Below are 27,788 nucleotides of genomic sequence, written 5' to 3'. Positions count from 1 at the left end.
ACACAAAAACACACACACACACACACACACACACACACACACTCCAAAGGGACATGCTGTGGAAACTAAAACATTTCACATCATTAATTTTTAAATATACCATGATTGTGAAGTCTCTGGATATTAGGTAATGCTGGTGCGACTCAGGCGAAATCCTTCACACTCACACACACTTACACTCACACATTCTTACCTGTCTCTGCCTTACAACGTGTTTCACGTTGAAACAGCTATTTGTACACTGGCTTCGTTAATAGGCGCACCTGCTCATTAATACAATTATCCAGTCAGCCAATCATGTAGCAGCAGCAGCAGCAGCGCAATGTACAGCAAGAGCTTCAGTTAATGTTCACATCAAACACAATGGGGGGAAAAAAAAAAATGTGATCCTAGTTACTCTGAACGTGGTTTGGGTTTGAATATTTCAGAAACTTCTGGGATTTTCACACGCAACAGTGTCTAGCGTTTACACAGAAGGGTGGAGAAAAAAGAAAAAAAAACAAAAAAAAAAAAACACCACAGTGTGTGCCAGTTCTTCCGGTGGAAATGCCTTGTTGCGGAGAAACACAAAAATTGGGAGAAACCAGGAATGGCTACAGTAACTCAAATCACCACGCGTTACAACCACGGTGAGCAGAAAAGCAAAGGCAGAAGACCACATCAGGTTCCTCTCCTCTCACAGGAACCTGGGGCTACAATGGGCACAAGCTGAAAAAGAGCAGTTCACATCCACTTCATGGCTTGATATAAATTCTCTCATAACCAACAAAATTCCCAAATCACAGTAGCTTCCTTTAGGTGATGCACACTGCTCCACATAGATTTTTTTATTTTTTTTTTGTCTAGGCTTTAAGATTTTGGAAATTACTACAATTACTACAACAAAAGTGGCAATTTGAGAGAGTGTGCAGATCCAGATTTAAAGCCATGACTGCAAAAAGCTAGTGCTTTAAAATGCAATTGGCAATTTTTTTTTTTTTTTTTTTTTTTTAAAACTTTAGAAAGACCAACTTCTTTTCGTAATACTACAAATTGCACTACATTTCCGTTGTCACTGAAAAAGATGTATAGATCTTCCTTTGGGTGGATTTTCCATTATATATAATGAACATCTCTGGAGGGAAAAGGCTGCTAAATGAAGGGCTACAATAATAAGGATATAATGGCAAAAATATTGACAAATATTTACATTTTATACATGAATGTGAAGCAGATCACTGTAAATACTGGTATTCAAAATCTCCACCTCAACCTTGCACCTGCGCACTTTCTATTTTTTTTTTTTTTAATCTGTTGTAATCATTATTCTACATTTCTGTCTCTTAAATTTCTGTCTTGCTTGCCACCTTATTATTTATTTCTGTTATTACTGTACTGCTGTAGACTGCCTAAGCCTCACAAAAAGCATTTCAATGTACATGGTCACTGACACTTATATATATGACAAATAAACTTGAAACTTCTAGGATGAGAGATACTGTATCTGTATGTAATGGAAGGGTGTTTGAGCATGTAGGGACCAGGTGTTGGGAAAGTCACAGGTCACATGTATGTACAGTGGAGCTTTGAATCCTAGACACTGAGTTTCGTTGTTCCCATTACAAGTCTAGCAACGTTTATAAAAAAAAAATTTTAAAAAATGCAATATTTCTTTCACATTTTAATTATGAGACACCAAACAAAAGCCAAACATTCAAACACATTCTATTTACACCCACAAGTCTTCCAGAACAATGCAAACTCTCGAACCAGACAATGTGTCAAATATAATTTGTGAAATCTTTCCGAACATTCGAAAAAAAAAAACTCATCACACTGTTCGAGCAGAAATTTACACTCGTGTTTTTCTGGCAAATGAGCAGAGGGACGCGTGCCTTAAGTGCCTCCATCATCGCTGAACACGGGTTTGTGAATTAAATTAAAGGAATATAGTAGGCTTACTTGAAAACCTGCTTCAATGCTCGGCACAGAAAAAAAAAAAAAAAAAAAAAAAAATCTCTGCGTGGAGCCAATTCTTGCGCTTCGGAGATATTGATTTTTTATTTGTTAAACACGAGTCCTTTCATTACTGCCATGTTAAAATCCATTTTATCACCATTCCCATGGGGACACCACAAAGCATATCCCCATTACCGCCGTCACCACGGGAATATTTTCAATTTTGTCTCGCAGATAACCATGGTATTACCGCTGTCCACATCCCTCTGCAGCTCTCTAATTAAGATAAGGGGTGTAGCTCTGGAACCAATACATCATGAAAAATCATGTACATTACCGTGACAAATACAGCGTGTATAAGCATTTTTTTCTTCAAGTGCATCCTAATGCGTAGAATATATAGTGTGTGAATAGAGGTGACATGTAATAGTTTTTTTTTTTTTTTTAATAAAATCAAATCCAGCTGTAGGATCTCTGCATGCTGGGTGTCTCTAGTCATGCATGCAGAGCTATTAACAAAAAAAAAAAAATTACAAGGCCGTCTCCAGGGAAAATAGATTGTGTCTCTCTGCATTCTGCACAGCATTCTCATGTAGGTGTTAATTTATGCATCTGCGCTCCAGGTTACACATACCTTAGCTTGCTGTGTATGCAAATCATGCTTTTGCAGACAGCACACACACACTCACACACACCCCTAACTTACTGTCCCTTAGCATTTTCATTTCCAGATCATTTCTGAAGTTAGGTGCAAAAGCAAACTTAGACAGAGAAGGAGGGGAATGAGGTTGCAAAAACAGAGGGGGGGGGGGGGGGGGGGGGGGGGGGAGATGACAGCAAAACAAAAGAGATTGCAAATCTCAAAGGTGTGTGCAGGAGCAGTGGTGCACAGAACTAGAGGTGGAGGTTCAGCGAGTGTGCTCTCTTAATATATTCACTCTGATTTTTTATTCCATTTTAATTGCCAGCCAGCAGTATACGCAGTGGCAGAATGAAGAACTAGCATCGGTCTCCACATACCAACACAAAACACAAAAATGACAGATGAGCTTTGTACACAGAGTCTAGACTCGTCAGATCCCCACTGGCCATGTTCGACTCCGTTTTAAAGGACGTCTGACACGGTAACACACTCGGCAGCATACAGCCGAATGCACTTCTGCTGCCATGGGCCTTTGTTACACTCAGCACGTGTGTCTAATCTCTAGCCATGAGCATATAGCAGATGACCGGTTCGTTTAAACAGCAGCGGCGCCCTCTGTTATTTACTGATCACTGGAGCTGATCTGCCAACAAATGGCAGCTGTATCAAACAAGACCCAAGAGTATGTGTATACTTAGCAAGGCCAAGCACATACGAAATCACAACACAAGAGTGAGGTTAAAGTGGCCAAGATGGCAGAAACAATACATTTCAATGCTATACACTCACTCCACAGCTACTTGCACACCTGCTCATTCATGCAATTATCCAGACAGCCAATCATGTGGCAGCAGCTCAATGCATAAGTTCCTGGGGGGGGGAGATGTGATCATGGCATGGTTGTTGGTGCCAGATGGATTTGTTGAGGAGAATGGCCTGACTGGTTCGAGCAGACAGGAAGGCTACGGTAATTCAAATAACCACTCAGAATGCACAACACGTGGAACCTTGAGACAGATGGTCTACAACAGCAGATGATCACATTGAGGTTTCCAGTTCTGTCAGCCAAGAACAGGAGTCTGAGGCTACAGTGGGCACGGAGTCACCGAAACTGGACAGTTGAAGATGTTTTTCCGATAATCAGCTCTACAGTCTCGTTGCTCAGTTTAAGAAACTGTGGTTGTGTGTCAGCTCAGGGACAGCACAAGTTACCAAAATTGAACATCTTTCTGTTTATTTCTCTCAGTATACAAACAGGTTATGTGAGCAGAGCTCAATTTGATCAGATAACGAGAGAATAGTGGCCCGCAGCCATAACGCCGATGACAGTGAGGGATTAGAGGCATCACAACAGGTGATGGAAAGGATAGATACAGACAGAAACTCCTATAAATCTTCCTAATCAACTACCTGACCTTCGCTTTAAATCTATTCATTACTTACTAACTCAGGATTCCTTCACCACAATTTTCATTTAATATCAGCTCTATACAAAATCATCCACTGGCTCCAAAATTTCTGGGCTCCCATTCAAAAACGAATCAATGTTCTAGCGTAAACGGGTTTGACGCGCTAATGCCTCACTCGGTGCCCCGTAAGACTGGAAGAGCGTCCAGCCATCTGTCTCATTCATCTTTCTTAGTCTTGCTCTCTGTCTCCCACCTTCATATCCGTCTCCCATCTTAATGTCCTTGTCTAATCTTTCCCTGACAACAAGCGGCCCGGTACAAACGAGCGCCTGCAATTTAGCAGCAACTCTGAGTAATTACAACCCCATTACCAAGGGCACCCGAGAGAGCCCACCCACAAGCCAGCCCAGAAAACAAACACGAATGCAGATGGCTTGGAGGAGAGAGAAAAAGAGAGGGAAAAAAAAAATAAAATAAAATTTAAAGAAGTTACCGCATGTGCAGAGACCATGGGGAATAAGCAAAAAGGACGCTTATCTCTTCTTCAGAAAACTCGAGCAGTAAATCAGCTTTCTTTAAAACTAGATTCTGCATGCAGAAAGATTGCGCAGAGACAGATGAGCGAATGAGGGATGGAGACTCATGAAATACTCCCTGAATGAATTATACCGTCAGAAGTATTGCATTAGTGGCACGGCAGGTTAAACACGACTGAAATTCATCTTCCACTGTGCACACGAAAGACAAGTTTACAGTCTGCAAATCACCCTGACCTAAAATCTGCTTGTGTTATAGGCTATTCAATGTGTTTAACAGTGCAATGCACAGCCGGGCTTCATCACAATCATTACTGTCTTAAGATGTGTGTATAGCTCCTGCTGCAGAATACACACAGTGCAAACAAGGAAGTTTGCTAATACAGGTGATTTTTATCCCCATATTAAAAAAAAGAAAAAAAGAAAACCAAAACAAATACATTTATCACTGCCCTATGTGTCACCTTTTGAAAAAAAAAAAAAAAAAAAAAAAAAAGGAACACTAATCTTTTTTTAAATAAAAAGCTACTTATATTAAATGTTAGCTTTAATTTGATTTAATTAACATTTTAATAGCAATTTCATTTATTATTGCTCCATGTGCCTTTTTATATTTGTAGCTACAAACCCACTTATGATATTAATTATACCTGATTATCACAACAATAATGTTTTTATTATTTATTGAAGTTAATTGTTGCTTCAGTTGTTAAATATAAATATTTCACATTCATGTCTGTGGTCCAGGGATTGCAAGTTTGAATCTCGACAATGCCGCAGTCATCCGTGGGCAGACGGTCAGAGTGAGAGGGAGGGAGGGCGGGCACACTCTCTTTCCCCTGTCAATCACAATAACACTAGCCAATCATTAGCATCTGTGAGCTCTTGTATGCGGAAGAGGGCAGACAGCGCTTTCCTCCGAGTGTGTTACGCATGTTCTTTAAAACTCTTCTAAAATGTTTTGTACTGTATGTTTTTGCAAAGAAAAATCAAGTAAAACTTATTCGACAGTCTGTAAAATGTCACCACATTCACTCAAGTAGTTAGACCATGTTGACTTCTTTTAGTATCTCAACTGCAAAAGATTTTGAAAAAGATTTAAAGTCCTCCTTGCACTATTACAAGTTACCATAGTTTCACAAGTTTTACTGAAATTATGACTGATGCTGTTGCCACTTCCACTTTTTCAAACCCGTATTTTTACAGGCCATACGGCATTCACGGGGAAAGGAGATTTTTAAACAGACCCTGTCACTGCCAGTTAGCAAAGCCACATGTTTTCATCTTCAATGATTATACACAATAAACAGACAAATGGGAGCGTTGATGAATTAGGAACATTATCCAATTTTGTTTGGCTCTTACATTTCGCTCCTAAATCAACAGTGTTTAAATTGACTGGTAAATTCACAGAGCAGAAAAATCACAGATGCAGCTGCCCAACTCCCATTTCTGAGATATGCCAGTTTTAAATGGATCCTATTAAAGCTCCAGGCTCAATCGAGCTGATTTTATCCAGATTATTTTTCAGGAAAGGCGTGTCATGGCTTTATCGCTCACTGGCAGGAAATATAAAAAGATCTTGTATGATTAGATTTGAAGCAAATGGATTATCTCAGGTCCACATCTACACAGAGTCTGAGAATAGCTGTGAAGATTTGGATTATGATTTTAGACAATAGAAACTCACTTCACTTTAAACTAAATGCATCCCCTGGAAAACTATTTGAAATAGTTAAGCCATTAAATAGTCAACGTCCGTTCCGGTACACTTTCAAGCCTTGAATAAGTGAAAAGTCAAAAAGCAAAGCAGAGAATTTGGCACAAAAATCAACCTTTGGCAAAAATTACACTTGAATGAATGACTGTCTAACACTCGGAGAGTACTTTTCTTTTCAATTTCAGATGCTTTTAATAAGACATTTGCCAATTTTTCCCTTCCTGAACAACCACCGCTCATATTTATCACTCCAGTCGAATGCAGTTAATGACATTTTTCTCTTGTCATGAAGGTAAAAAAAAAAAAAAGTTAAGGCCTGGATTATTAATACCTACAAATAGAAGCATAATTCAGTGTTGATCTGTTGATGAGCTGATATTTGTCTCGAGTGTCTGGTTATGCTTGGATGTCTTATGTTTATGCAGTAAGTGTGTTCAAATCAATTTTTAACCACAGTTTTTATCTGATCTTCTCAGATCAGAAGGTATTTATTTTCAATAGCAGCATGGCTCTGACAGTAGCTCTGGCTGTAACATACGTGACAGGTTTATAATAATAACCCTATATAAATAACTCTAGCTCTAATACGGCAGCGTTCCTGAAGTACTCGTATAAACGGACTTGTATAATAAACATGTTTAAATAAGAAAAACGTATAATTACTGACATGCTGAAGCATTCCATAAGTAGATGTTTATTTACCATTTACGGAAGGAGTCTCCAGTGTCAGGACTAGGTAATAGTCCCTAAGTTTCCCCAACATCTTCAGAAGAGTGTTGTTTACGTTTTGCGGTTTCTCTGTAACATGACACGCTACGTTTTTGTTAGTTCGTTTTAAATTTAACTTTAAAAGAGAAGCCGGTGTGGGAATATATTATAACGTAAGCAATAAACTATGTTGTCTCATAGGCCGCCCATAACAGTAGATGTAAATATAAACAGTTAAGAGCATGCAATATGTTGATCATTAATAAATTAAATATGGTCATTGTTGGAAAATCGCTGTGTAGAAGCACAGCAACACACTTCGGACCGTGCCGTTATACAAAAATAATCTAATTCCGCTCTGTATCATATAACAGCACGGTCCGTTGTGCGTTATTCTTTACAAAGTCAACTGTTCGCACTGACAGGCAATAAAAAAAACTAAATGGATTTTTAAATGAATACTAAAATGGAAGGTAAATGTCACAGTTAAACCATAACTGATCCATAAAACATGAACACCATTCTGTCAGTACTTCAAGGTACTTAAAATACAGAAAACTGCCTACCCAGCATATACACTAGGCAGAAAGAAAAACAATGCCTGTTGGATCAAAAGCATGTGAATTAAAATGACACTCTCACACAGCAAGCACTCAACATTCAGACATGCCGATTCAGAAAAGAACAATGTTCGGTACACGGCGAGTGATGTTAAGTAGCCCAAACTGCAGCTATGCGTCTGACAGTTCTGCATTTCAGCTGTCTAGCTCCGTCTTATCATACTTGCAGCTGATCAACTTTGTCATCCGACTCATATTTTCTCTGCGTCACTTAGCCAGCTGAGGAAGGGACGAGTTGCCAGCTGCCAAGTGCCTGCTTGCTTGGCGTATTATCAAATCTGCCAGTGACCACAAACCAACGCAAACCCAACAGTCCCGATTCTACTTTTGTCTCTGAAATACAAAGAGGAGTGTCAGATCATTCATAATAAGCAGCCATGTTGGACACACTGTCAACCCATCCGTTATATTGCCATACTCAGATTTTTTTTTTTTTTGGATACATGATTGATAGCTGTAATACTGGAAATAGCAGGCTGGCAGAACAGAAAAGCCGGGCTGCTGGGAGAGAATTAAATTAGTAGTCAGAGAATAAACACAATATGTCCTGCATGTTTGCGTTACTAAATACAGGACGAGCAAACGCAAGGTAAACCCACGCTACCGCAAGCTGATCCTGCCCTTCCGTTTTTTTTTTTTCATATTACAGAACGCAGAACACATCAAGAACATTTCCTCAGTGGTTCAGCTCTTGAGCTGGGTGCTGGGTTTTAACATACTGTAGCTAAAAAACTTGTATATTATTCTTATTTTTTTAAATCCAAGGCTAAACTAACACTTTAAAAAAATCTTCCTAGTGCAATAATGTGTGTCCTGGTGCATGTTGAGAATAAGTTAAGACCACGTAGCATGGGGAGACTGGATTGATCAATAATAAAGAAGACAGTTATGTTTATTATGATATAATAATCTAATTTTAAAAATGTTCATATACTGCTGAAACGGAATTGATTAAACTGACTGGGTCGATCCTAATACAATGTCTATCCAATTAAAAGAGGATGTTCATTCATTTAGTAAGGGATAAGAGAAACTTATTAGTGATAACATTCCTCAGACTAATTAAAGTTTGTTTGGTGGGTCTTTTTAATTTATTTATTTATTAGAAGTTGCATAGAGTAGTCGATTAGACCAATAGTTGACGCTGTGAGGATTTCAACTCAGAGGAAAAACAGCAAGCTATTTTCCCTTTAAGCAAATGCAGGCAAATGGCAAAAAAGCAGCCTAGATATAATATTCTACATTCAGCTACACATTATATACACTGGAAAGTATTTTCTTTTGCTTTATTCCAAATTTTTGACTTTATCACTTCGCATGAAGTCTAATTCTCTCATCAGTTTTTGCTTTAACTATGAAAGTCGACTACTTTTTTTTTTGTTTGTTTGTTTTAATTATGCGAACTGCCGGGCATGTAGTAAATGAATTGTTGTGTAACCCCTTATACAGGCTACATCTGTTATAATTAAATAAATACAGTATATACTAAAGAGGTTTAAAAAGAATTCCCATGGACTTGTATGCTAAGAACAGACATGTGCCGAGTCGCCCATCTCTCTCGTCTTCATCTCTCGTCTTCATGCTCCATCAACTTTTCCATTTCCAACATATTTGTAGGTCTTCAGTAGGTACCACAAGCTGTTTCAATATTTTTTGCATGATCGCACATCCCTTCCTTTAAATTATAATTAATTCTACTATAAGGAGAAAAAAAAATAAACCAGTAAATGTAAATATACTAAGCAGTACATAAATGGAAGAATATTGAGATGTAAATTCTTGAGTCTGATTACTTTATATATAAAGAAAATCATAAGTTGTAACTGATGACCATTTGCTGTGGTATACAAGTTATAAAACACTCCAAGGCATGCAGTTATAGGAAAATAATCAACTTGATTTTTATTCCTTATCTATTGGGTTAGAGTGTGTAGGATTTTCTGCCTTAAAGCATTCAGGTTGGAACTCGTGTCTGTTCACATCACACCAGCCTGCTGTTGATTATTTTCCTATAACGGCAAACACATCCAATATAAAATCTAATAACTGTAAACTCTTTGATTTGGCTTCAGATTTGTGACTACACATCACCTGAATGCCATGGGAGACAGGTTTGTTTTTTTTGTTTTTTTTTTTTGTTTTTTTTTTTAAAGATGAGACGCTTTTTTGATGCTCATCTTGTAACCTTAGGCTTCGCTTAGAACTGTCTGTCAAACCATTTCACAGTCTCAGGAAAAAAAAAAAAAAAAAAAAGTAAACACCTGGATGCACTTGAGAGGCTTAACAAACATGTCCATGTAGCTTAATATTCACTTGGTAATATAATCTATTAGTTTACCCTCCTTTTTTTTTTTTTTTACAGGCAGGGGATGTTATGTTGTAAATGCCAGGCTGGATTTGTGACTAATAGAACATCCGAAATTACACATTCAAACACTTCGCAGGCGGCTCTCATCAGCGCCGGCTGCAAGATGAATACAGCAGTCACGCATATGTAAATGCGCCGAATGATGGAGCAACAGGGAGCAGCTGGAGCGACAAAATCCGAGAGAGATGTTGGACCTGGCATGCTTAAACAGGTGGAGGCAGTAAAATTAGTTATTGTGAACACATGATGGGAATTTTCTGGGCAGCTGGCATCAACCGTTACCGCTCCACTGGCAGAAAGTGACAGAGTGGCCGAGGGTAATTGTTCTTAATTAATGTAACTAAATGAAGGTCACAACTCAGACGTAGTAACAGCCACGGGAAGAGGACAAGCAGGCCATCGGCATACAAATACGCCTCAGGGTCTGTGTGTAAATCTCTTATATTTTCAGATCTGCTTCCAGGATTTACCTTCTTTTTTCCACTGTTTAAACCAGCATGATATTTATGATATTTTCACTTTACAGCAAAACTAGCCAGTTAAAAAAAAAAAAAAAAAAAAAAGCAGCAATAGACTCCTCTCTACCAGCTAATTGTTTCCTTTTTCCAGTTTTACATTATTTCTGATAAATATCATAGCTTCAATCATATCAGCAGGGCTAAAGCTATATGCGAGACCTGGCAGGAGACCTGTTAACCCAGCTTGCTAATATTTGCTAGCTAGCTACCTAATGTCCTGCTAGTTAAAAAAGGTAACCTGACTTTAGATCAATGATAAATACATATATACATATACATATGTACATATACATACATATATATATATATATATATATAAAACTGATGAGAATTAGAGCATGCATGTTGACCTCCATCAGGAACAACAGCTAACAGGAGAGGTAACATTAATATTGCTAGCGAATAACTAGATCCTGCTAACACAAAGTATTCCAGTAGAAAAATTTACCGAATGATCGCTTTAATACACACTTTTATACTTTAATACACTGACTTTTGCAAAACAGACATTTTCATTGTAAGCTATGTTTAAATGTAATGCGCTTCACACTGATGCAACACACTTCCACGTTACAGTGCAAGTTACTCGTTCTGAATCCAAAGTGTAGCGTAAAGCAGTCATAACTCTCCTGCGGGAAAATAATGATGCGAGCCAGAATAATACCTTTTACATGTAAAGCGCAGATGGAACACAACAAATCATACCCAAAAGGTTTGCCAGTTTTTAAGTACTTGATTATTTCTTTTACTTTGTACTGATGCACTTAACTACCTTTCCACACATTGTTACCTAACGGTAACAAACTTTTTAGCCTGTTTCTGAGCAACCAAACAATGGGACATTGGCGCTTTTAATGGTCAGGTGGGCATATATTTAGGATTTGTCCATGCCTGTAGTATTAATGCTGTAAATAGTAATCTCAGTAAGTACCTGGAAACTAAGATACTGTAAATTTACAGCTAAACAGTTAAAGGAATTATGTGGCGCAGTCTCTAATCAAGGGTACAGAATATCAGAATGAATAACATACAGTGACGAAAAATGAAAGCAGGGAACAAAATTCCATAATTCAAAAGATTGCCTTGGTTTTTAACCTTCTAATGCCAAACTTAAGTCTTTCAAATTTTTTGCTTGTAATGGCCAAGGTTGAAATTTCATTTGAGAGTGCAGATCTTAACAGAGTGTAAAAGACCTGCCTCAACTTCTTCATGCTTGTATAAACCCAGCTGTCAGGCAGTTTATAGAATGAGTCAGTAGGGAAAAACACAAGCACGGCTAGTGGTTAAGGGCAAGGCGTACAGGTTGCAGCCTCAGCTCGAGGTGTGGAAATGGTAACATTCGGTGACGGTAGAAACGTGCTCATTGGGGCTCAGACTCGGTGGCCGTGGAACGCCAAATTAGACCCGACAGCTGCAATTTCAGGTGACAAGACAGACATCTATAATGAATGAAGTACTATTGCTTCTGCACACGGCCGGTGAACTTGCTGGGCTGGAAAAAGTAACAAGCAAAAAATAAATAAATAAATGCCAAAACGAAAGGTGAGATCTGCACACAGTGTGTGTGTGTGTGTGTGTGTGTGTGTGTGTGCTCACAAGGATGTGTATTTGCATTCTTCAAATAAGCCTACCGTTTTTTTTCTCATCTCCCAAAGAGGCAGCGTTGCCATAGCTTAATTACTCCTACTTATCATCAGGTATTAATTTATGCTTAGGGAGGAGTCGAGAAAACAACAGACAAGTCTAAAAAGGAATAAAAGGAATACAAAACTGTTCAAAGGGTAATTTAATACTTTGAATGTGTGTAAATTGCAGACAAATTAAGGATGCATCGATACCAATACTGGCATCAGGTACTGGACAAATACTGTTCTCTTTTACTCAAACTTATACTCGCAAAATGCTCCGATACGAATACTCTATACTGCATGATACTAGGTGACATAAGCCTGGCGTACACTGCTACACTCAAACAGACAGCAGGAAATGATAGTGATCTGGATGCATTTCACGATCAATGATGGCAATCAAAAAAGCAGACAGCAAACTGTGTTCTTCCAACAATAAAAGCATCTTCCAACAATTCAAGATCAACGTCTTATTGCTTGTAAACAGAACCTTTAATAGACAGCACAAGGGTGGCCAAGCTGAACAACATGTTATTTAAAAACGAGTTCCAGTGACAGAAACTGTCGCGCATGAGAGAGAGCACTTCAGTTCAGCGAGCACTGAGCACTGACACACCACTTGTCAGGGTTTACTCTTTGCTCGTGAGTCAAGGCTCAATTCACGGCATGTTGCACTCGCCGATACTACTCCGAGCACTCTGTAGAAAAGATGCTGTTTAAATGCAACAGCTTAAACATTAAACTCAGCACGACGTGCTCATTACTAGAATAAAAGATCTGCTCCATATTGACGTCAGTCTGGTTTTAGGCACCACCAGTAGACCAGTGATGGTGGACCCGAGAGCTCATTTAGGGGCTGTAGGAGTTCCGAGAGATAACGTGTGACGAGGTCGTGTTGAAAAAACTGGTGTTTGCCTTAACAGTTAGCCTGCTATCTCCAGTTACATGAGACATAACAACTGCATCTCCCTTACTTAAGGAATTGAGAAGAAGCACTGATTCCTTCAAGACAATGACGATTTCATCCCACCAATGGGACGTCCAGGTGGTGAAGTTAAGGTGTCACTTATGTTCTTTTGGTTTAAATACAGCTTAAAGGTAGCATAAGTATACATTTATGCTGAGTAATTATGCAAAACATTTTTAATATTAGTACGTACCGGATATATCTACACACACACTAGTAAACGATTTGTTATCTGTACCAAAACTTGCTTCTTTCTCTGCCAAATGCTGCCTGTCTATCACTGCATAGAGATGCAGAGACACACGAAGCAGTTCTGCACCTCCTTTCCAGTCGGAGAGCAGAGGAGAGATATTTATATCCATATTGTTTCCTTCGAGATCCACTTACTCTGCAGTCTGCTTCAGACCTACTTCTTCCCCTGCTTAATTCCCTTCCCCCTCCCCCCCTCCAAGAAAACAGGGGAACACTATAAATCTTTTAAAATGGCAAGATTTCATTACCTCATTTACAGACTGGGATTTCATCCTGCATCCAAACACGTATATATCACATCAACCAAAACATTAATTGTCACAAGGGGTGGATAATAACGTTCCGGAAAGAGGGTAAAAATCATTTCATAGCTATGCGGCTTTAATTGCGGGCTGATAAAATGTCAGCGAATATTTTGTCGAGAGTTCTCTAGAGCAGAAAAAGTGGCTGTGAGAATGGAAATGTCAGGCCTTCAGTGTGGTGCAAGATGATGTGTTTGATAAAGCAGTCACTTGAGCGATATATACAGTTCAGCGGCTCTCACACTGGGTTGCTTTCACCAGTCAGCTGACACGGGCGTGTGATGTGACCAGGGCAGGATTTTTGGAGAGAGGAAAAAAAAAAGTTCTTCTTAAAGAAGGAGAAGGGAAAAAAAAAAAAACCACAACCATTATTGAGATATTACTAAAATATTTTTCACTGAAACCATAGAATGATTCCACACGGTCGACATCTTCACTGTTGAAGTGCTGCTGAAACTGTTTGAATGTGTCTATGCTGACTGGCGCAGGAGAGCAAATAACATTTTTAATCACATCCTAATTATCATTAACGTTAAAATTATTTGTAAAGTACAATATTAGATACTTCAAAACTTTGTTAGATTATTTAATCTTTTTTGGTTACAATCTTCAGGTTTTTTTTTTTTCTTTCAGCCAAAGATCCACTTTTGATCATTTTCAGACGAAAACAATTTTGGTCGTCAACATATCAGTGTATCCTTAATAAATAAACTGACGTTACCTCTGTATTTGTCTAATGTTAGCAGTCAAACATACAATGATGGATTTGACTTCACGTTAAAGAACTCAAAACATTGTCCAGTTCCCTTCACAGGAAGCAATAGCGCTTGCATCTTCATTACTAATGTGCGATGGAGGAAGGGGGCGGGCCTCTAGGTGTTGTTAGCTAATATCGGAAAATTCAAAAACACCTACACAGAGTCAGTAACGTCAATTGTTTCATCTGCAATTTTTATTGGGAGGGGGGAAGGAAAAAAAAAAAAAAAAAAAGAAGACGGCTCTTTCGGCATACACTTCTGATGTTACGATGTGGAGCCGCTGTGCAAAACGTGTGAAGGTTCGCAGGTCTTCGCTGGCACCAGAGCTGCTCTAGGCTGCAATTCTGTTTTTGAGTTCACAAACAGCTTCACTTCCAAAGGCCTAACCGACTCGCTTTGTGTTGGCAGACTTGTTTCTAATTAGCATGTTGCAAAAAACCTGACACTTCGTATTGCATGTTTAAGTGCTTGCAAGATTCCACATATCCACCATTCTTTTTCCTAGCTAGCAAAACATAACACAGGTTAATATTTACAGCACAGCAACACTTTAGAGCCAAATAAATCTTATTATTGATGGACAACCATTGTGGTTTCTATATTATATTATATTACTATACCAAGGCTCAAATGCTATTGGCTGTTGTCAAAGCCAATCAAGCATTTTAACACCCAGTCAATCTGACTTCCTGTTTCAGAAGGAAATACATCAACATACGGAACTAAATCACAGCGAAGAAGCTATTTCATGAGGACTTTAACATAGAATATTAATTATATTACATACAGAGAATGCAAAAGGAATGAAATTAACCAGGTTTTAATTCTGTTCTAACTGGTTTAGGGATGTTTGCTGTTGGGACACAAGCAGTGAGATAAATGTATTCGTTCTGCTCGGAGCTGTGAACACATGTATGAAATTGTGTGTGTTATTAGTCTTCACTCACTCTGTGACCTCCTCGGTAACTGTATGTTCCACCTGGAGACGAGAGTTCACCTCGATGAAGTAGTGCTTTCCATTCTTATCCACCAGGAACTCGACTGTGCCAGCATTCTCGTAGCCGACCTGAGGGAGAGGAAACAGATTTAAGGACCACACACTGCTAAGGCAATTAAAAGACATCGATTAGAATCGTAGAGGCTGCCTACTAAACCTCCAAACTTAATTAAGACCATCACAACGCCATTAGTGTCCGACAGTAATGAGTTTAAAAAAAAAAAAGAAAGAAAAAAAAAAAAAAGGAAGCAAACTAGGTAATGACTAGGTAATGCTGCCAGAGTTTATTTCAACAAACGTAAAGTAGCTTTATGTTTTCAACAGAAATATCAGCGTACCCGGGTTTTATTAGAAGTAAAAATATTGCCGGACCCTTAAGGCAATGAGATGATTAAACATTTAGAGCTGACCTTTAAAATTGCTGCCTGCATAGAAGCATGATTATGAGAAAGAGGAGAGGCTGGAGCAGGCTGAAGCACAGCAGGTAATCTGTTACCAGGTCTTTTTTTTTTTTTTTTTTTTTCCCTGCACACAGGAGTCTCTCATAAGCCCAAACCCAGATTGCATAGAGACACGATCCAATAGATCTTCAGCTCCTCTCGGCAGACCGCACCTTCACACCGCGATGATCACACGGCTCAGCTCAAGCCCACAATCAGCAGTGTGTATAAAAAACAGCCAGCTCCAAAACAACAATTACAATAAACTCACCCTAGATAAATTAATCACGGATTATATCGTAGTCAAAGTCAGGGGTTGGCATTTAAATTTGGAGCCCCAGCCTGATAACTTTCCAGTGCTGTTAATTGGGGGAACAGTGTGGTTCTGCAGGTGCGGCAACGCTGCCTGACGTAGCCCACCATCTTACAGGATTCGATTATTACCCGGTGTTTCCAAATGAGAAATATTTCAACAGCCTATTCATTCTCCAAAACCAATAACAATGGTCTGTTACAGGGCTCCCATCCTATTGTCAGGAGGTCACAAGTTCGTAATTCATCAACGCTGTAGCTATGCATGACCAGGATTCCTGGTAGGAAGCATGGCTTTCCTTTCTTTCATTTAATAGAGAGAGACACTAGACGTCTATTAGCTCATGTATACAGAAGAGACTAGTTAGCCGCCAAAGGCAGTCAGTAGGAGGTGGGCAATATGAAAGGAATAGCACAAGACAGACCGTGCTGTTTTACAAAAACAATGTGTGTCAGAATGGTGTTATTCGTTTCATATAACAGCACGGTCTGAAATGTGTTATTCCACTTATACCAGAACAATTTGCCAACGATTAGAATTTTAATGCTGTGGAACGACAAGTCAGTACCTGTTTCGCTTACATTATAGCAACGGTAAACAGCTATTCACACACCAGCCTGTCCTTTTCTCTGTCTTGAAGTTAATGAGAAAAATGCAGCTTGTCTTTTAACAGAAAAACCAGAAAGCGTACACTCCTCTGTCCTGAAGACTCTCCCGTGCTGGGATCCTTTACAAAGCACCATGACACTTTCCCTAAATGTGACAAACATCTAACAAAACAAGCTTCACACCACATCAACGATTATATGTTTTTCTTTGTTAAAACACGTTTTTTTTATTCGTTTATTATTAGGCTCGGATTCTGCGAAACGTCAACTATACAAGTCCCTGTGCGCGAGCTGTCACTATAAAAACAATAACATATGAGAACGAGCACATTAATATAAACCTATCATTCATTTTCCAGCCGGAACTACGGTCCGAGCTGTGCTGTTAAACGAAATTAATGCAGATTCGAGAATTCAGCCGTGCTGCAGTACAAGACGAAAAATATCATTATGCCACAAAAGAACATTAAAAACACTATTTTTGCCCACTTTCGCCAACCCCGACTCTACGTGATCAGCATGCACTCCATCACTGTCTGGGCATGGCAGGTTTGAAAAAGAGAAGCCGTCAGGTGAGGTAGAGATTACTTAAGCATCCTCCATCCATCCTCCTGCTTCCACGCTCAAGACACTCACTTGCTCATGCTGATACATACTACTGACAGAGCGAAAGAGAGTGTGTCACGGGGAAGGGCGATGAACTGCCAGTGCACCATTATGACCATGTAAATCCTACCACGCTATCTTATAGTCCAGTTTAGACAAGCCCGTGCCCACTGTAGCCTTAGACTCCTGGTCTGGAGTGACAGAGGTGGAACCCAGCGTGGTCTTCTACTGTTGTAGCCCATTTGCCTCAAGGTTCAACATGGTGTGGATATTGAGATGCTTTTCTGCTCACCACAGTTGTAAAGAGTGGTTATTTGAGTTACCATAGCCTTCCTGTCAGTATGAGCCAGTCTGGCCATTCTCCGCTGACCCGTCTCATCAACAAGGGGCTGTCTCAGAGTGTAAAACTTGTGTACATTTTGTTAAATACAACATAAAAAATACTGTATTGCTGTGTGATTGAAATCTACAAAATGTAGAACACATGATGCGTTTTCACTTGAAACAATACAGTGTACAGTGTCACTGCTTTACGATGGATGATTCTGGAAAAACAATAATGTTTGATTAATACTCATGAATCATGAAGTATAGTTTTTCTCTATAGAATGCTGATATTTATTAAATCCACACACACAAAAAAAAAAAAAACGGTATTCTGCATCGCTGCCTAGGTCTGGATAACGTTATTTCCTCAAATTACATTATAACTCTGTGGATTTTTTAGCTCAGTGTCTGAAAACACGTGGCGTTGCTATGGTAAAAGGGCAGATTGATTCAATAGGTGTGTAAACAGAGAGGTCTAATAATGAGATGAAAAAAGAAAATGGTTTTGGGGAGGTGGGGATTGGGGGGTGGGTGAGGACAAGAACGAAGATGAGGACAGATGGCATTCCACAGAGAGGCATAAGAAGGGGGAAGAGGGCAAGGGAAATGAGTAATTACAAGTTTCACAGCTTGATACGATTTGTAATTACCTCACAGCATCCACAGCACCAACATTTCTGGGTGATGTGAAGCACTCAAGTCAAGGGAGGTCACATGGAGGGACGTTCAACCAAGGCTGAACAAATAAATGATGGAGAGAAAGAGGGATGTAGAGAAGAAGTGATGAGAGAAAGATGAACCAGGAATGAAGAATATAAAGCACCATAGTATCACCAAGGTCAGATGAAGATGACCTTATTCTGATATGCCGTTCATTGACTATGTCCACATAGCCGGAGTTTTTCTAGTTTAGCCTTCACTCACACACTCTCACTCACACACTCACAGGCCAAGAGACGAGAAAGCAGAGAAGAAGTAATGTCCAAGAGGTGAACGCAGACCTGGAACGAAGAGTGCTGAAGGATCCATGTCAAGGCTGAGATCGCCAACCTGTGCGCAAGACCGTGAGAGCTGCAGTTGTCACCATAGCAACAAAAGCCGCAAGACAAAGTCAAATCGACTTCCATGAGACCCCCCCCCCCCCCCCCCCCAAACACTCCACCCTGCTCCCAACAACACCGCCACCACCGCCGCCGCCACCTATGTTTCGAATGTCGTTTAATTACAAGCTCTAATTTAATTTCACCACTTGAGGGGGAAAAAAATAATGACCAACTGCATTGTTTTGCTGGAATGGCAACAACAAATGATGCAATTTATGAAGCTTTACCCAAAAAAAAAAAAAAAAAAAAGAAAAAAACAAATTGGGGAAAAAACACACATACATAGTTCTCAGATAATTGGTGTCGTGTTTGTAAGCAAGACATTCATCTTGCTCACACCACACTGCACCATAATGCAGTTACCTTCTCGACAGGGACACAACAGCTAAGTCGAACAGCACCATGGAGCGCAAACACGGGATCTGGAGTGGCGCATTTTTCACTCCCCTGCTTCATGAAGAGCGCTCGTTTTCTTTTTCGCCATGCTGCACCGAGAGGCTAGGAAAACGCCAGGCCCGTCTTGGGGGTAAGAGATTAAAATCAGTCTGTGCTACATCAAATTTCCTGCCAATCACTGTAGCACAGAGCTGCAAGTCAATTAAACAACAAGGCTCACAGGAGAGATGGAGAAAGCAACACCAGTGGCGGGGTAATAAAAGCAGGAGTAGATCATTGTTGAAGGTCAGAGGGCTGTGTAATCACCATAATATAGCACAGAGCACCCATAATTCTAAGTAGCACTAACTGAGGAGACAGATCTTAAATCTGAAATCCTGTTTAAACCCACATTTAATACAGTTTTGCAACCCAGTTGCATTCAAATATGGTGCCAGCCTTTTGTTCGAGTTCATTATAAAATAGTTTCAGTTCTCAAATCTGATTGGCCGAGCCATGCTGGAAGCTAGTGTACAATAAGCAATATACACACACCTATAAAAACATCACGCCAGGTTTAAAACCACCACCACTGGTACCCTATCAGTTAGTTCCAGTTCTTACAGCACATTAAAATGGAAACGTTTGAGGTCAATTTTTATTTATGGTGCGATAACAGTGAACAAGTGGCGTGATGCATTGGACAGAATTGAGGAAAAATATAAGACGACTGAGAAAAAAAAAAAAAGAGAAATATTAGAAAAATCAAGTGCATTTTCACACCTATTAATCCATTTACTGAGTCCAGAAACTGATACTTTTGGTTCATTGCACATAATTAACAAAAAAAAAAAGAAAAAAAGTTGGTCGAGGGGTGTGTAGGGCAGAAAACGTTCTCTTAAAACTCTTTCATTGGTCAGATATACGGTAACAAAAATAGATAAACAAAAGCTCTCCCAGAGTCAGCACTAAAGGATTAGATAATTATATAATCGACTAGCTCAAAAGAGCTCCTGAGTACGAGAGCACGGGTTTGACAATGCCACAGCTATCCATGGCTGGGAGACAAGCAAGCATAATTGGCCTCTCTGGGTGGGATGGGTGGCCTCTCTCAGTCCTCCGTCAAGCATAACGATGCAAATCGTGAGTGGCTACGAGCTCATGTATGCAGAAGAGGGCAGACAGCACTTTCCCCTGAGTCTGTTGAGCTGCCCTGTGACATGACCGGCAACGAGCAGCAGTGTGAAACGATGAGGTAGCTGGCTTCACGTGTCTTGTATGACAGGTGTGTTAGCCTTCACCCTACCCATATGTCAGCTTAAACGTGAGACTGAACAGATACATCATTGAGACATGACTTAACCTTGATGTCTTGATGTATCCTCAAAGATTCAACACAAGCAACAACGTTTTAGCTGGAGCAGCACAAACATTTCACAAAGAGGATCAAGTCAATTCAAGACACCACCAGGCTATAACAGACGAAGATTTTGTTAAAATCAAGCACTCTGATGCACAAACACACAACCGGGCCTAGTGCACTGTGCCCAAGAGCACCCTCACGTGTGATAAAAATCACTGTAACACACTCTCGTGGCTTATTGCGTTAATTAAACATGATGTTTTGGCTTCTCCGATATGAGCAGATGATGAAACCTGATGAAGGTTGTGTGTAACACACACAGACAGACACAGAGATACAAGCACAGATACGCACAACCACAGACCATCACAGAAACACACAGACACACAGGATTGACGCCAAGACAAAGACGCACACTAGGTCAGGTGTACCTAATAAAGTGGCAATCCAGCGTATCTGCAGTCCAGCACTAAGTATCCTAAGAGACAAGTGATAGACAGTCTTCTTTCAGTCATGAAGTAGCCAAATCAATCACACTCACTGATTCAACACGATTCAGTGCTAAACTCAATACCTGATTCATTGTTTTGACATGTATTTGGAGAAAACCATTTCCTGCCATGCGGGAGCTGGATAAAGACAGATTTCAGTGAATTACTGGTTACTTAAAATGGTGATGTTGACTTATAAATCAAACAGGGATGTGATGGGAGATAAAGTAATTTTATTTATTTATTTTTTATTTAAAAATATCTATTATATTATATTATAATATATAATATAATATATTATAGCCCTTATGCAGACCTTATAGCCTGGAAACTTTGGTATATACAGAGTACCAAGACACACTTTTGCCTTCTCTTTTGCATTAATATATGTATATATATATATATATATATATATATTAGTAATATTCTCATTTGTTATTAATTTCCTAGTTAGTGAGGAATATTATAGGATGGTACACTATCATCCGCTTTCATAGCATTGCAAAATTAGAATTATCTTAATGGCACTGATGTGACGCACCAAAGCTGCTCATAAAGTGTTTAGAAAGATTACTATTTAATGACTTCTTCCTAAAGCATGTACTCTGAAATACATTTTGTATATGAATAAAAATCAGGACCGAACTACAGCAACACTAAAGAGAAAGTAATATCGACTAATTTCATGGTGTCTCCGAAACGCTGTTTTAAATGCAGCACAAACAGAAAATAAAGGTCTAGAGCAGTTATAAAGCTTATCCAATAAAATGTGACGTACATTTCTCTTTTCTCTAAGCAAACAAAAATTAACAAAAATTAACCTTACACTCTAGAACAGGGGTCCCAAACTAGGGGTCACGACCCTATGTGGGGACTCCTGATTTACAAATGGTGTTGTGTGACAAACTCACAATCTCCCCTTTTGTTTCATTCAATTGTTTCACAAATGAATATAAAAATATCAAAGACGGATTTTGTGCACTTATTTTTTGAAATGTTACTGGAAGTCACATTCAGACGAGCCACGATTAAATTAATACGTGCTATTTTAGTCTTTTTCACTATCCCGAGACCCTGCACTAATTTACTTCAGCCAAAAAATGGACAAATTTCCCTATCCATCCACCTCCACTAAACAAATTTGCATTCTGGCTCAAATCGCATATGAAATGTACTTTTCTAGAACACTGAGTACTAACACTAACCTGGTTTCCTATTCGAGTGATTGTATGAATTTCGAAGAAAACTCTCATGTCGCCTTTAAACATAGCAAAAGATCTCTTTTGGAATTTCGAGATTAGCAAATATTTTTGAATGTAAGGACAGAGTTGGTAATTTGAGATTCAGCCCATGACAGCAGTCATGACGACAGCAGAAAGCTTGCCAGTGTGTTTAACACTGCTGTGCAAAAATCACTACACATTTACAGTCTGACCTGGAAACCTGACGGATTTTTTCGGCTCTGATGTGCCATCTAGCGAATAACTAAACTAATCTAATGCACCTCTGTAAGATTTAAAAGACATGCAGTGAGTGTGTGAACTATAACGCCACTCTGCATGTGCATGCAAAATCATGCGTCAAGTGTAAACCAGGCTGCTTTGTGTTGGGACGTATACACACTACCCCGGTGTGGATTATCCTATAACAACACAACACTTCCCACTAGACTGGTAAGTCAGAGCAACAAATATGCATTTCAAAGACTTAACTCATTTTATATTTAATACATTTTCTGAATTGTCCAAATTGTGTTACAGGATGAAATATGGTGGTTCCTTGAAAATGATCAGACAGTGGCTCTGGATTTAAAGGTACAAAGGTACAGTTTTTTTCCTTACTAGTACAAATAACCTAGAATATATGTAGAGCGTGATAAAAAAAAATAATTGTTTAAGCCATGACCTCAGCACAACTGTACTACGTGGCTGAGAAAACCCATTTGGAAAATTGTGTTATGGTCCAGAAGGCTTGTTTATGTTTACATGGGCATCTTGTCAGTTATTTTATATTGTATATAATCCCCTGCGCCCAGCACAGCCAGATAATTCTCCTGTGAGAAGATAAAAAAAACACCACAGTAAACCCAGAATAACCACAGGCAGTGCTTTTCCATGATGGAGCAACTTATTACTGGTGACAGGGAGGAAGCTGGATGCAGAATTAGTGACAATGCTCCTGGACAGGTCTGTAAATGCAATCTGTATAAAAAGGTCCGATTTGTTCGAATGGCTGCCTAGACATAATGAATCAAGCAGAAACATTCTTTTATCTCAAAGAAAAACAGGACAGCGAAGACACAATCGATCGCTCTCTCAAAGCCGATTTCCGCATGTTTATGGTGTTATGACTCGGATCTCAAGCAGCTGAATGGCCGAATGGACTTCAAAAATTGTGTCATAGAAGTCTTTGCTAATGCTGATGCTAGCTGAACCACCATGGGTTCTGGGGGTGGAGCTTCATGTACATGGGCAGGAGTGGGGGGTGGGCTCAAGGAGTAAAAAAAAAAAAAAAATTTTTTAATTATTCAAATTTGATTCAACTCCACCTATTTAACCATTAGAAACCTAATCTTGAAAAACTTTGACAAATCTTGCCTATTGCACCTTTAATACTGCGTCTCACTCGAGCCGGTACCGTGTAAGAAAAATGGGCGTAAGTTAAAAGGTCAGAATCATGTGTGACGGAGATAAACGCGGTTAAAGTCCAGTCCGGTTAAAGAACCCTATTTTCCTTGGATCACAAGAAAGAAATGTAAAAGTTAAATAGCAATGAGAAAAATTGGGATTCCAGACTGGTACAATGTCAGGGTGATTCTACAACAATTGCGTTTAACCAATAATTAAATGGCTCTCATGGCGGTGAAAACAGTGACAAAAATCTTGGGTAACCTGCCGTGCAGAGACGTGCTGCGGCATCCAGTGGAAAAGCGCTACATATTCTCCTGAAAGAACTATTCTCAGAACGAAGAACTAACCGTTCTCTTTAAAGGCTTCGTCTGTGTTTGAAAACCGTCTCCGTTTAACCGCTGCTGTAGCCATCATAATACTTCCTGCTTTGGTAAACTACTCAATAGAGCTTCAGTCATCGAACCACGACACAAGTGATGAGTAATTTACCTCAAGAATACTGAACCCATCTTGTTAGTAATGGAAGTGTTATGAGGAACAGTGCTGAATAAAATGCTAAAGAGGCTTCGAGAGGCTTCGACTGCCTGAACATGGTGTCAGCACTGAGAAATCCGCAAAGCCTCGCCAAGTGTTATCTCCATCCTAACTTTCCTCTTTCCTCTTCTCTGCCATATGACTGAACAGATGGGGGAGGAATTTCATCTCTCTCGCTCTCTCAGTCTCTCCAAATCCCCTCATTTCTCACTTATGCAAAACACATGCGCGTGCATGCACGCTTTCTCTCGCCACTACGCACAGGAGCGTTAATGGAGAGGTTTCTCAGAGCTAATCAATAAACAGGGGAGATTGAGTGAATGCAAATGTTCATAGCCATTTTTTCATATACATGCGAGTGCGCATGTACTACTAGGGTCAATATGTTTCTCACAGACTGGAGATAAGCACAGCTGCTTAATGGAGATATTACATACACACACAGTATATGCTCAAACCGACTTTTATTTACTGAGCCAATTCAAATGATAAGGAGTGTTAAATTATGCATTGGTATCTTCACCTTCTATATGTGTATCTGCTAAATGCATAAATTGCTGTTTATTTCCATTCGCGAGCCTAAGCACAGTCCCCAAAATATGTATGCAAAGTCTGATCTGAGTCTAAACCTTCATAAACAGAGGTGCAATCCATATCTTGCTTATAATTCAGCAGAATATGTGAAGAGTCACGAAAAGCAACGTATACAATCGAATTTCTGCATTAATTTACTGTCATGCGTGCTTACCTACATTGACAGCACAGATACTTCACACACACACACACACACACACACACACACACACACACACACACACACACACACGAATAGGCTACTCCCACACTTGTTGCTCTGGTTACATCTTGAGCATCTTGACATTTTTAATTAAATCATTACCTTGTACTGGAGCTAGCACGCAATTCCTTTAGCTTTAATTTAAAATGCCATAATCAAATACTGCAACATAGGCCTAAAGAAAACGATTGTGATTGTTGTCATGGTTACATTCCAACATGTGTAACATGGTTACACACTTTGAGGCGATCTAATTTAGAACTACGCTTCACTTTTTGATTGGATCAACATTAAATGTGTCCTAAAATAGCACTTTCCAGCCAGTCAGTAATGCATTTTTCATGGCCATGGTGTAAGTGATGCAAAAATCACGAGTTTCAGTAATTATTACATTTACGGCATTTGGCAGACGCCCTCAGTATCCAGAGTGACTTACATTTCTCTCATTTATACAGCTGAGCAGTTGAGGGTTAATGGCTTTGCTCAAGGGTGGTGCTGGGATTTGAACTCACAACCTTACCCTAACCACTGAGCTACCACCACTCTTTATCATACTTGCCGTAATATATTTTATAATAATGAAATGCTGCAGACTAGGAGAAGATGATAAGCAGCTGAGTATGTTCAGTGTAGTACATTATGTCACTGGAAATGGTTAATATGTGCTAGAAAGCGCAGAAAAATGCCAAGTGTGTTAATACACAAAGTGAATCTTTCATTCCGGCGTGACCTATAGTCTGGAAAACACAGCATTCACAATCTCTTTCACTGCATCTGTCACTGAGTGAACAGAAATGTTCAATAAATGCTACAGACCATGACATTTCCAAATTGACAAAAACAGGAAATCTAAATGAGCTGATTAAATGAGGAATGGGAAGACCATTAAAGGTAATGCAGACTTTTTAAACAGCAGAGCTCACTCAGAATAACCGTCCTTCAGCCTCTTGTTCATAAGAAGCCCCTTCAGCCTGGAGTTAATGAATTCTTCCTGTTAAGAGAGGCTTTACAACAGGCCCTTTTAAAAGCAATGCATTGACATTTTTACGTTACATAAGCTTCATTTACTGATCATTAGACGATTACCAGAAATCGGTTGCAAACATTAAATGGGCAACATTAAGCGACGGATTTCACTGTGACTCATCCAATAGATTCTGAAAGGGCTTTACAAAAGTGCCAGGCACAACAGCTCTTCAAAAATTGCTTTTTTTCCTCTTTTTAACAAGTGCTGTGAGCACACAAACAATGTTTGCACAAACTTTTTCAAGAATTTTAAAAGGATGACTAACCCTACTGCTCATTTCATCTTGCATATCCATTATTTTAAATGATTAAAAAACATGCATGTTGAATAATTCATTGTTTAATATGGTTTTAATGCACAGGAAAGTCTAAAATGGCCTAGCAGCATCTCTCAGTGGTGGACATATCACTAGCCCAGGTGCCAGGATAAGCAGTTTTCACATTCAGGCTCATTGTTGAACCTCCATCAGACAACTAACAGAAAAAGAAAATAAAACGGGGAAAAAAAACCCCCTTCAGTTAACCTTCAGTTAATGTTCACATCAAATATTAGAATGGAAAAAAATGTGATCTCCGTGACTTTGACTTGGATGTGCTGGTTTGAGTATTTCTTAAGCTGCTGATCTCCTGGGATCTTCACACACACACACACACACACACACACACACCAGTTTCTAAGGTTTACACAGAATGGTACAAAAAACACACATCCAGTGAGCAGCGTTTCTGTGGGTCGGTAATGCCTTGTTGATGAGAGAGGAAAGACGAGAAGGAGTTAACATGTCAGTTTGAACCAGTTTGAACCAAATAACCACTCTTTACAACCGTGATGAGCAGAAAAGCATCCCAGAACGCACAACACATCGAATCTTCAAGCCACGAAAGTATATGAAACGATCATTTCAGAATTATGCAGGTACACAGAAACATTGATACAAGCGAGCAAAGTGTAAAGGGCATCTTTTAGGTGTGGAGAAGACAGAAGTTCTTGGCCTAAACGTTGGGCAAAGACTTGCTGACAATGATTTGCTGTCTAGAAAGCAAACATGATGTGCTACATTAGAAGAAAAGTTAGAAAAGGATAATCATATATACATTAGTTTCCCTTAGTTTATATTTATACACCTTTATACACTTAAGTAGATAATTTGCTGAACACATCTTATTACACTGTGTTAGCTACCACTTTGTAGCATTATCAGTTTGTTTTCCAGGAGAACAAAACATTGGACTGGGCAGCACCTTGGAGCTTTTACTTGCCCTGCGGTCTAGCTAATAAATTTATCATTTGTCCACCCCTGATCTTTACACTTTAACCCTAATAAAGAAAGCAGGAATCTATGAATATGCATGATATTCAATCTGGAACCGCCCCCATTTCCTGCAGACGTCCCAATTCCATCCTTATCGTTGTTACGCTGAATTGTGGTATCACAGAATGGCGGGAGGCCACGTTAGTGGAAATACAGCCCTCTACGCAAGAACTGCAGACTGACTCGTCCGAACAGATGACCTCCGACCACCAAAATCAGGGAAGTAATATGTCAGAAGTCTCATTTCAGTTATCCATCTGGGTTTACCTGCGTTATTCACTTTCAACGAGAACATCAACCAACTAAACATTAAGCCAGCTGCAGTGTTGAGTTGTTGTAATTTGGAACCTGAAGCCAAATCAGGCAAAATGCATCACAACGAGCAATGTTTCAAAGCTAGCACAGTTATCCTTTAATAAACTGCATACCGATCCATGCTCAGTTTAAGCCTCCAGTCTATTTTGCGTGATCAACACACACTCATACATCCTCAAAATTT

At 39.4% G+C, this 27,788-nt stretch overlaps 1 protein-coding gene across 1 annotated transcript in view; it reads right to left on the bottom strand.

Moving 5' to 3' along the window:
- pcxa (pyruvate carboxylase a) overlaps window positions 1-27,788 on the bottom strand; it is a 139,710-nt gene that overhangs the window by 93,934 nt on the left and 17,988 nt on the right. Inside the window, exon 8 of the mRNA XM_034311032.2 lies at window positions 15,315-15,433. Coding sequence (XP_034166923.1) covers window positions 15,315-15,433 — 119 coding nt within the window. The remainder of the gene's footprint in view (window positions 1-15,314; window positions 15,434-27,788) is intronic.

Source organism: Pangasianodon hypophthalmus, chromosome 15 (genome assembly GCF_027358585.1).
Source record: "Pangasianodon hypophthalmus isolate fPanHyp1 chromosome 15, fPanHyp1.pri, whole genome shotgun sequence".
NCBI classification, from domain to species: domain Eukaryota; kingdom Metazoa; phylum Chordata; class Actinopteri; order Siluriformes; family Pangasiidae; genus Pangasianodon; species Pangasianodon hypophthalmus.
The sequence above is the reverse complement of the archived record's forward strand: the minus strand, read 5'-3'. Positions and strand labels throughout refer to the sequence as shown.